Source organism: Eutrema salsugineum, unplaced genomic scaffold (genome assembly GCF_000478725.1).
Source record: "Eutrema salsugineum unplaced genomic scaffold, Eutsalg1_0 scaffold_9, whole genome shotgun sequence".
In the NCBI taxonomy this organism is placed as follows: Eukaryota; Viridiplantae; Streptophyta; class Magnoliopsida; order Brassicales; family Brassicaceae; genus Eutrema; species Eutrema salsugineum.
The window spans coordinates 10,696,531-10,707,301 of record NW_006256342.1 but is presented as its reverse complement, the minus strand read 5'-3'; the positions used below and the strand labels follow the sequence as shown (position 1 = coordinate 10,707,301).

Genomic DNA, 10,771 nt, shown 5'->3' with positions numbered 1-10,771 from the left:
TATGGCTGTCGCGGTTGATATGGTACTATTCCTCCAAAGTTTCCACCTTGAAACTTGTTTTGGAAGGATTTTTGCTGAGGTGGGTAGTACTGATCTTGAGGATTCTCCACATTTGGATTGCGGTAAGAGAGATTGTTGTAATTTGCACTCCGGAAGTTGTTGTTGAAGTTGTTGTTGGAGCGATTTTGGTATGGCACCAGTGCTCCTACGTAGTTCACGTCTTCTTCTTGAAATGCTTGATTAATGTGATCGATATCACCAGGTCCTTCATCTTCTGCGCCATTGTTGGTCTCACAAGCATGAATCGGGCGATTGTTGCTCTTCAGAAGCTGGCTCACCATGTTCTTCAACTCGGTTATCTCCTTGTTGTCTGTTCCGGCTTGCTTCATTGATCGATCATATTCAGGACAATCATTGCTATTGGCTTGAGCCAAATTTTCGATGAGGGCTCTTCCTTGGGTTATCGTCTTTTGCCCAAAATGTCCATTGCTAGCTGTATCAAGTGAAAGTTTGTATTTTGGTTGCAAACCTCGGTAAAATGTGCTCAGCAGGCTTGATCCATGAAATCCATGATGAGGGCAATCTCGTTCATACTCCTTAAAACATTCCCAAGCTTCATAGAAAGATTCAGTTGGCCCTTGTTGAAAGGTTGAGATCTTCGTTCTCAGATTGTTCGACCTTGACTTAGTGTAGAAGTGGTTCAGGAAAGCAGTTCTACATTCTTCCCAATTAGTAATCGATCCTGCAGGCAAAGACTTCAACCAACGGTGAGCTTTATCTGCTAATGAAAAAGGGAACAACTTACATTTAAAATAGTCAGGTGGAACTTGGTTTGTTCTCATCATGCTGCAAATTTCTTCAAAAAGCTCGATATGGTCCATTGGATGCTCAGAAGGAACTCCATGGAACTGGTTTTGCTTCACCAATGAGATGATTTAAGGCTTGACTTCAAACTCTTTCCGGTTTGGAAATGTACTTGAATCGCAGATCGATTCTGAAAATTTTGAGTAGGTGCATCAAAATCAGCTATGCGATGGTTCCTGGCTTGTCTTCGGTGTTGATTTGCTGGCGGAATGGGGCGGTGAACGCGTTCATTCGGCTGCATTGCTGGGTGGTCACCATCGGCTACATTGATGGGTGGATCAAGGTCTTCACATCCTTCTCTATCTCGGTTCTGGTGGTTTCTTGGAAGAACCTCGTCCTCCTCTCCATCTTGTCGAGCATGATCACCTTCTATGTGATCATTCTCTTCGTTTTCTCCATGTTCGGACCCTTCTTGGTCCATATTTAAATTTCGATTAATAGGATCTCCAGGCTGGTCGTCGTTGGCCATTCCTTGCGTTCGTCTAAGTCTTCGAAGTTCTCTTTCGTGTCTGTCTATCTCGTCTAGAATTGGAATGTTTCCTGCAGGTCTACGCCTGGTATTCATGCAATTCAGAGAAAGACAAAAGAAGGGAAAGATAGTTCAGAAAAACTTTAAGAAAGAACTAGAGATCAGGTGTCTAGAGCAGAAGTTAAAACAAGAAAAATAGCAAAAGGCAGCTAAACAAATCCCCGGCAACGGCGCCAAAAACTTGATGTGCGGTGCTGAGTGTGTCAACTACGTGAGGGAACAAGTTTTACCCTTAACAAAACAAAAGAAAGCCGCAAGTGCACAGCTAATCAGTTGCAGTATTTAGGGATCGAATCCACAGAGATTTGTGTGCCTGGTATTCTTCTACGGTTTTTAACTTTATGTCTAGACTAAATTGGTTTTAAAGGTTGGTTGTTTTTCTCAAATTAAACTAAAGCAAAAGAAAGTAAATAAATCTATCCTAAAAAGCAAGTAAAGAAATCGAATGAAAGGCAAAAGAACAAGTAAAATATCGAATGAAAGACTAATAAGGCAAGTAAATATCGAATGAAAGGTAAATAAAGCAAGTAAATAATGAACTAAGGAAATTGAAATGCAGGTCTAAGAAAGCAAGTAAAAATCGATGGAATTGTAAACTATGGCTAAAAACGCTGAGCTTTTGGGAACTCTAAGGGATCATAATCGGTTTTAACACTAAGTTAGATAGATTGGGATTGACGGATAACAATATATGGGTTCTAGAGCTAGAGTCATTGTCGTGATCATAACCAACTGTTTCTCGCAACCCTGACCAGTAGGTTTCCACTCTGGCCCTGGAAGGGAGAGAACGCAAGAGCTGCATAAGACTCGTCAATACTAACGATCTCGCCGCAGGTAGGTTTCCACTCCTACGGAAAAATCGCCTGTTTCATTCTAGGGCTGATACTTAATGAAAACTTTCACAACACTAACTATCTAGATCAGATACTAGGTGATCAATCAAGCATACATGCAATAAGAACAAGAATAAACAGAGAACAGGTCGAAATCCCAGATCTATAAACCTAGATGTCTTAATCGATTATGAGAGCCCCTTTCGGGAACCCTAAGCCCAACTCGGGATCTACTCAGACATAGCTGAGTTCGACATCATCATTGGTTTTAATAAAAGTAAAGAAAAACAGTAAAGAAAAGAGATAAAGAAAGCTTCTCTATTGAAGAACTCGGACTTGAACAATCTTCTACAAAAATCTCATAAAAACGGCTAAAGGAAAAGGTTTTCTGTAAAGCATGAGTTGCTCTCCTTAAAAACGACCTAAATGACATGTATTTATAGTCTCCAATACTCCATGGTCTCTAGGGTTCCGGAATTGAGGCTGGAAATGACTTTGGGCTTCAGATAAGTGGGCTTTAAGTCGGAGGTTGAATGTCGCGGTCGGGAGTGCTGTGACCGCGGCAATTGGCTTGTTTCCCGCGGTCGGGAGGCTTCTGACCGCGGCAAATAGCTTGTTGGCCGCGGTCGGGTGAGTTGCTGGCCGAATCCGCGTGGCTTCGGGGCTAATGGAATATCTTGAGATCCAACCGTTGGAATGTCTCCAAACCAAGTGCATTTGAAAGCTGGTTGATTCTTCTATAAGTTCTCCAATTTTAAGGGTGATCAGACGGTGAGAAGGTCTTCGTCTCTCCATGAGAGTTCTGACGGTCTGCATTTATCCAAAAAAGTCTTTTTGTTCCATTTTGTGCCTCTTTATTCCAAATTACCTGAAAAGTCTTTTAAAATCCGGAAACATAGAATCCTTTGAAAACCTTTGAAAACGGAGTAAAAACACCTGTAAAAGATATTAAAATGATCCATAAAAATGGTCAAAATCCGGTGTTATCAAGCTCATCCACAGAGATGTGTGTGGACCAATGCAAAACAAGTCATTCAGTGGGAGCAGGTATTTACTCACTTTCATCGATGATGCTACAAGAATGGTGTGGGTTTATTTCTTGAAAGCTAAGTCAGAAGTATTTCCAACCTTCAAGAAGTTTAAAAATCTGGTTGAAAATCAAGTCAATCTCAAGATCAAGAAGATCAGAAGCGATAGAGGAACATAATACTTATTTGGAGACTTCACAAAATTTTTAGAAGATAACGGCATTGAAAGGCAGCTAACTGCAGCTTATTCTCCTCAGCAAAATGGAGTTTCAGAAAGGAGAAACCGAAGCTTGGTGGAAATGGCAAGAGCAACGATCAAGTCCAAGGATCTACCTCTAACCTTTTGGGCTGAAGCTGTTTACTCAGCAGCGTATGTGCAAAACAGGACTCCAACCAAAGCTCTTGAAAGCAAAACACCATTTGAAGCCTGGTATGGATCAAAACCCTCAGTAAGTTACATGAAGATATTCGAGTGTGTGTGCTATGTTCACATTCGAGACGAAAAGAGAAGAAAATGGGATGACAAGTCGAAGAAGGGGATATTTCTTGGATACAGTTCTCAAACAAAAGGATACAGAGTGTATCTACTGAAAGAAGACAAGATAGACATATCACGAGATGTCATCTTCGAAGAAAATAGCAAATGGGACTGGAAAAGAAAGGAGGTGATCAAACAGGTTGACTTTACACCTGAATCAGATGCCACAAATGAAAGCTCAACAAGAGATGACTTAAGCTCAAGCAGTGAGGAGTTCACTTAAACAAGAGAAAACCACTCACCAGTCTCAAATCCGGTTGATTACAGTCCTGGTGGAAGCTCAAGCCAACCAAACAGAAAAACTCGGTCGCTTGAAGATATTCTCCTTACAGCACCTTATGCGGATATTGAGTATTCAGGAGTTATGGAAGAGTGCTATACTAGTTCTGAAGAACCAAGTTTATTTTAAGAAGCGGTCAAACACTCTGAGTGGAGAGAAGCAATGGAGGAAGAGATACAGATGATTGTGAAGAATCAAACTTGGGAGCTAGTTGAAAGACTTGAAACCAAAAATGTGGTAGGGGTGAAATGGATATACCGGCTGAAACAAGATGCAAAAGGGAACATCATAAGACATAAGGCCCGACTGGTTGCAAGGGGATTTACTCAACAATATGGAGTTGATTATCTAGAGACATTTGCACCTGTCTCTAGACATGAAACTATTCGAGTATTACTTGCCGTGGCTGCTCAAAGAAAATGGAAGCTATTTCAGTTAGATGTGAAGTCAGCATTCTTAAATGGAAAGCTTGAAGAAGAAATATATGTAGAACAACCTTTGGGGTTTGAGAAGGAAGGAAAATAGGATCATGTGTTTCGGCTACATAAAGCTCTCTACGGCTTAAAGCAGGCCCCAAGAGCTTGGTATAGCCGGATAGATGAGTTCTTTCTGAGGGAAAACTTCAAAAGGAGTGAAAACGATCATGCTCTGTACACTAAAGATGACCATGGGAAGCCTCTTGTAGTCTGTATATATGTGGATGATCTCATTGTTACCGGTGACGATGAGAAGATGATAGAAGACTTCAAGACAGCCATGAAAAATGAATTTGAGATGTCAGATTTGGGGCTACTGAACTACTTTCTAGGCATGGAGATAAAGCAACAAGAAGGAGGAATTTCTTTGTCTCAAGAATGTTACTCAAAGAAGCTGCTCGAAAAGTTTAACATGAAAGATTGTACTAGCATGAGAACTCCTCTAGTACCTCAAGGCAAAACTCAAAACGAGGAAGAAGAAGAGTTTGCTGAAGCTGGGATCTACCGAAGTCTAGTTGGAGGTCTTCTATACTTGACAGCCACTCGACCTGACCTCATGTTCTCAGCATCTTATCTATCACGGTACTTGAAGGAACCTAAGGTCAGACACTTCAAGGAGGCAAAACGGGTACTCAGATACATTCAAGGTACTCTAAATTTTGGATTGATGTTCACAGCTGTTGATGAACCAAGATTGATTGGGTATTCGGATAGCGATTGGGGAGGATGCAGAGAGGATCTCAAATCAACTACAAGGTATTGTTTCAGTATTGGGTCTGCAATTTTTTCATGGCAAACAAGTAAACAAGATACAATTTCTCAGTCCACTGCAGAAGCAGAGTATATGGCTCTGTGTGCAACAACAAATCAAGCAGCTTGGTTAAGGAGACTTCTTGATGATCTGAAGTTCACAACTAATGAAGGAATACCCATTTACTGTGACAGTCAGTCAGCTATAGCCATAGGGAAAAACCCTGTTCAACATCGAAGGACTAAACATGTTCAAATCAAGTATCATGTGGTGAGAGATGTTCTGGGTGAAAGTTAGAAGGCATATATTTCAAAGGACAAATTTTCAATTAAAAATGAGTAAGACTCGAGAGATTCTCAATTTCCATTTGTTGAGTGATGCCCATTTGTTTATCAAACCAAACTAAGAAAGTTAAGTTTGAGTTAACTAAAGAGTAGGTGTTTCTTTTGATGAGTAGATTATCTTAAGTACTAGAGTTACTGTTGCTAAGTGGCGATGTGTTTCTTTTGGCTAGTCTAGTAGTAGTTGTTCACTGTTGAGGTTGGTGAAAAGAGAGAGCAGAAGATCGATATATGCGTGTAACAAAAGAACCTTTTTGATCCCAATATAGCAATCTGAGCTTACGAAGGCATAGAAACAACGCCTTGCGGTAAATATAATCGGACTTCACCGGTCTTCTGGTATTTGTTAAATTTTAGAAATTGGAGATTATGCATTCGTTTGAACGATTCTTTATCCATAGACAATGGCTCGCTGAATTCTGATGTGTTACATATTATGCCTAGAACGCTATCAGACCCCTGTAAGAAAATCCCAACAAAAGAAACACATTATCTTAAAGCAATCACAGCAATTTGTAAAACACCAAATAAAGTAGGACAAAAACAGCATTTATGGAAACTTACAGTATTATCCTCAAATACATCAGATATATCCTTAGCGTCCATCAAGAACCGACGATTTCCAGGATTGCAAAAAGACTCCCCACGAATAATTTCTCTACCCAATGCTTGTAGCAGGTTATGGCTATGCATCTCTACAGTCTTATATGGTGATGCTATAGGTATGAGGGATTTTTCAGCCAATATTCTAAGCCCAATGTTAGCACTACCTTTGAGCTAGTCTTTGATATAATTAACGCTCTCACCACTTAAGAAACACGCAATGTGAATCAGTGAATGAATAGATCTTGATCTTTTCTATCTAAAGCATCATAACTAATTCTTAATGTTTTCTCAATTTTACCATCCAGCCCATCTTGAAGCCAGAGCCGTGCCCAAAGATATGGAGCCCTAAGTGGTGTTAAAAAAAAAGCCCTTGATAATTTTTTTTAGTAAAAATCCTAATTAACCATATTTATATCATATTCATATAAAACCAATCTAATTCATATTAAAAAAATAATTTTTATTTTCTTAAAATTTTTTTAGAACCAGTAATAACAATCATCATCGTAAACAAAATAAATAAAAAGTAACCAATCACAAATCAAAGTAAAATCTGATACAATATGAAACAAAATTAAATGAAAAAAAACTTAATAATGAGTAAATACTTTTTGATTATATGATTGTTCAGTAAAAAAAAAAAGAAGTAAGAAGTTTTCAAAACTTCAAAGTTTGAAAAGATAATTTATATAAAAAGTTTAGTCTATCTAATTATTTAAGATACTATGTATGTTGTCCTAATATTTAGTGTGCTGTTAATTTTAGTTGCTAATTTTATTTTATTTAAAGTTTGTGTTTTCAAAACTAAATTTAGGCTCTTCAATTTATAATAACTAATAATGTTAAGAATTATGATTAAATTCAACCCTCTAGTTTAAAAAAAAAAACTAGGCTCATAAGCTAATGTTTCTTTTCTTTGCATATAGGCACGGGCCTGCTTGAAGCCTAGGCAACATCTTCACCCACTCCTTCTTGTCTTTCCTTCTCAAAGATGAACCTAATACATTCAAACCCAAAGGAAGATTACCGGCAAGCTTTGTGACTTAAACTGCGAGCTCCATGAAACCCTCAGGAGGAGAGTTTTGTCCAAAAGCATACCGACATAACATCTCAAGAGCCATATCTTCAGATGGAAAATCAACCTCATGAATAAGCTCAATCTCATGTGACCTGAGAATATGCATATCTTGAGTGACCACAATAATTCTGCTCCTACACCCGAACCAGTCTCTTTTTCCCACAACGGTCTCTAGTAGCGTTAGATCATCAACATCATCAACAATGATGAAACTTTCTTGTTCTTTAGCCTCCTTTCCACCACACCTAAACTATCTAGCTTTATGTCTTTTTGACCTAGAATATCTGACAGAAATTGTTTTTCCCAAGCCAGTTGCATGCCATAATCGTCCTGGATGGTTCTCTTATAAGAGACGAAAGCTCACTACAAAAAAACAATCGTTTTCCAACGATCCGTTACAACGGTTTAAAAATTGTCGTAAACATACAACGATTGTACGACGATTTTACGTCAGAAAAAAAACATCGTAAAACTGTCGTAAAAAAATATCGTCGTAACTTCAACGTATAATTTACGACGCTTTACGAAGATTATACATCGATAAAGAGAGATTTGGTATTAATTGCAAAATCGTCGTAAATTGGATGTAACATTACGACGAATATATGATGATCTATATCCAATGTACAGTTACGACGATTTTACGTCGACAAAGAAGGTAGGTGAAGAACATTTAAAACATGTTTACCTAACTAATGTCGATGAAATATTTTATCGCATAATCGACGTAAAATCGTCGTAATATGAATGTTGGATGTAAAAGCGATGTAAAAAATCGTCGTAAAAGCGTCGTAAAGTCCGAAATTTTGTTATAAATACATCTTCATTCATTCTTTCATTCACAACACATCATCATTCAAACATAAGAGCATCAGTATCCTGGAGACCCATTTTAGGTCTCTTAAACCTTAGTATAGTGTTGTAAATCATGATATATTGGGTTGTCCATTGCTGGAAACCCGAATTAGTAGTTATTTCTTTGAAAAAAAAAAATAATAATATTAAAAGGTTTACTCCATTCATGTGGCTACACGTGATACAAGAGACCGTCTCTTTTATTGTCTAATCAATAAAAAGAGATAGTATTTTGAGTTTATTTCAAGATGTCTATATATGAGCTAAGAAGCTGGATGTATATGCGTAAAGATTCAGATGGGGCGTTGACAGATGAATTCAAGAACGGGTTAGAAATATTCATGTATCAGGCCACAAATATGGAGAGAACAAAAGATAGCGGGAAGATGTTTTTTCCTTGTTTGAAATGCAAGAATACGAAGTATACACTAACCAAAACCGTGTGGACGCATTTATTAAATAGAGGGTTTACGCCGCAATATTTTTTTTGGTATCTACATGGAGAAGGATATGGCAGTAATACTCATGGGAATGCTGGTAGTAGTAGTAATTATCAAAGTCATGTTGATTTTATGAATCGAATTATGGTCATCAGCCTTATCAGTATCAATCTGATCAAAATCTAGATCATGATAGGATGCATGAGATGGTGACTGATGCATTTCATGAAACGCATATTGGTAATGCTGTTGAAGAACCTAATGTAGATGCCAAACGATTTTATGATTTGTTAGACAATGCTAATCAGCCAATCTACGAAGGATGTAGAGAAGATCTGTCTAAATTATCGTTGGCAGCTAGGATGATGTCAATTAAAACAGATCATAACCTGGCTGAGGTTTGCATGGATGATTGGGCTGATCTTCTGAAAGAGTATCTACCAGAGGATAACTTGGCAGCGGCAACATACTATGAAATACAAAAGTTGATTTTTAGTCTTGGTCTACCTTCTGAGATGATAGATGTATGTGTTGACAATTGTATAATTTTTTGGAAAGATGATGATCAGCTGGAGGAATGTCGATTTTGCCAAAAACCAAGATACAGGCCGCAAACTGGTGGGCGTAAAAGGATACCGTACCAACGTATGTGGTATCTCCCTATAATTGATAGGTTGAAACGGCTTTATCAATCTGAAAGGACAACTGCATCAATGAGATGGCATGCAGAACATACACAAGTAGATGGAGAAGTTGTTCATCCATCAGATGCAAAGTCATGGAAACACTTCAATATGGTATACCCAGATTTTACTAAGTTCTAACGGAATGTCTATCTTGGTCTGTGCACTGATGGTTTTAGTCCATTTGGTATGTCTGGTAGACAATATTCATTATGGCCAGTAATCCTAACTCCTTATAACCTTCCTCCAGATTTGTGCATGCAAAGAAAATTTCTTTTCCTAAGTATTTTGGTTCCAGGTCCCAATCATCTGAAGCGAGCTCTCGATGTATTTCTGCAGCCACTCATACATGAGTTGAATCAGTTATGGTATACCGGCGTTCGCACATATGACTGTTCAACGGAAAAAAATTTTACTATGCGGGCTGTGCTTATGTGGACAATAAGCGATTTTCCGCGCTTATGGTATGCTATCAGGATGGACTACACATGGGAGGTTATCTTGTCCTTATTGTCTTCATCGACCTGATGCGTTTCAGCTAAAAATTGGTAGAAAAACCTGTTGGTTTGATTATCACCGGAGGCTTTTACCGGATAACCATCTATATCAGAGGTACAAGATGTTATATAGGAAGAAAAAAAGTGTACATGTGATAACACCGTATTTTGACCATTTTTATGGATCGTTTTGAAATACTTTTTATATGTTTTTAGTTGCTTTTAAGTACTTTTATCACGTTTTTTTAGTATTTGTAGTTTCAAGACTCTTTTCAGGTAACTTAGGGAAAAGCTTAACAAAATGGACAGAAAACCAGATTTCAGCTCAGAGTCAAACTGTCAGAAGTTCACCCCTGATTGAAGGTCTTCTCACCGTCTGATCCAGCTCAAATTTGGAGACCTTAAAGATGGAAGTATCAGCTTTCCAGTGCACTTTACAGCTTGGCAATCCAACAGTTCAATCAAAAGATACGCGAAGAGCAAGATGTCCCGTAAACCAGCTGACCAGCACTTCCACTCGCGGCTAACAAGCATTTTCCCGCGGTCAGGAGCATCCCGACTGCGGCAAACCATACATTCCCCGCGGTCAAAGCACTCCCGACCGCGGCCTTCAAACTCCAAGCCCAAAAAGCCCATTTCTGAAGCCCACATTTGGAGAAACCCTAAGTGACGTCCAAAGAGGTCTTGAGCACTATAAATACATGTCTTAGGAACCCTAATCGATCATCTTCTATCTTTCTTATTGTTTTAGAATACTATTAAGTTTTAGGTTTTAGGGAGAGAGAGATTTGTCTCTTGAACCCTTGTTCTTTCTTTTTCAATTTCGGTTTCTATTCTACTTCTTAATATTATGTCTTTGATTTCATTCATTATGTCTGAGTAGTTTTATTGTTGGGATTAAGGGATTTTCGATGGGGATTTAATGTTCGGTGAGGATTCCATTGGCTATTGAGCTGAATCTTAGAATTTTTT

At 38.4% G+C, this 10,771-nt stretch overlaps 1 protein-coding gene and 1 non-coding gene across 2 annotated transcripts; one reads left to right on the top strand and one right to left on the bottom strand.

Annotated features, from left to right (window-relative positions):
• Positions 1 to 564: 564 nt before the first annotated feature.
• On the top strand, positions 565 to 671 carry LOC112087275. Its single transcript, XR_002899995.1, has one exon. It is a non-coding gene; the product is annotated as a small nucleolar RNA R71 (small nucleolar RNA).
• Positions 672 to 6,470: 5,799 nt separating this feature from the next.
• LOC112085704 (disease resistance protein RPP4-like) lies at positions 6,471 to 8,215 on the bottom strand. The gene is given in 4 exon segments (XM_024154774.1): positions 6,471 to 6,556; positions 7,181 to 7,534; positions 7,537 to 7,683; positions 8,212 to 8,215. Coding segments are annotated over 4 exon segments (591 nt in total).
• Positions 8,216 to 10,771: the final 2,556 nt, after the last annotated feature.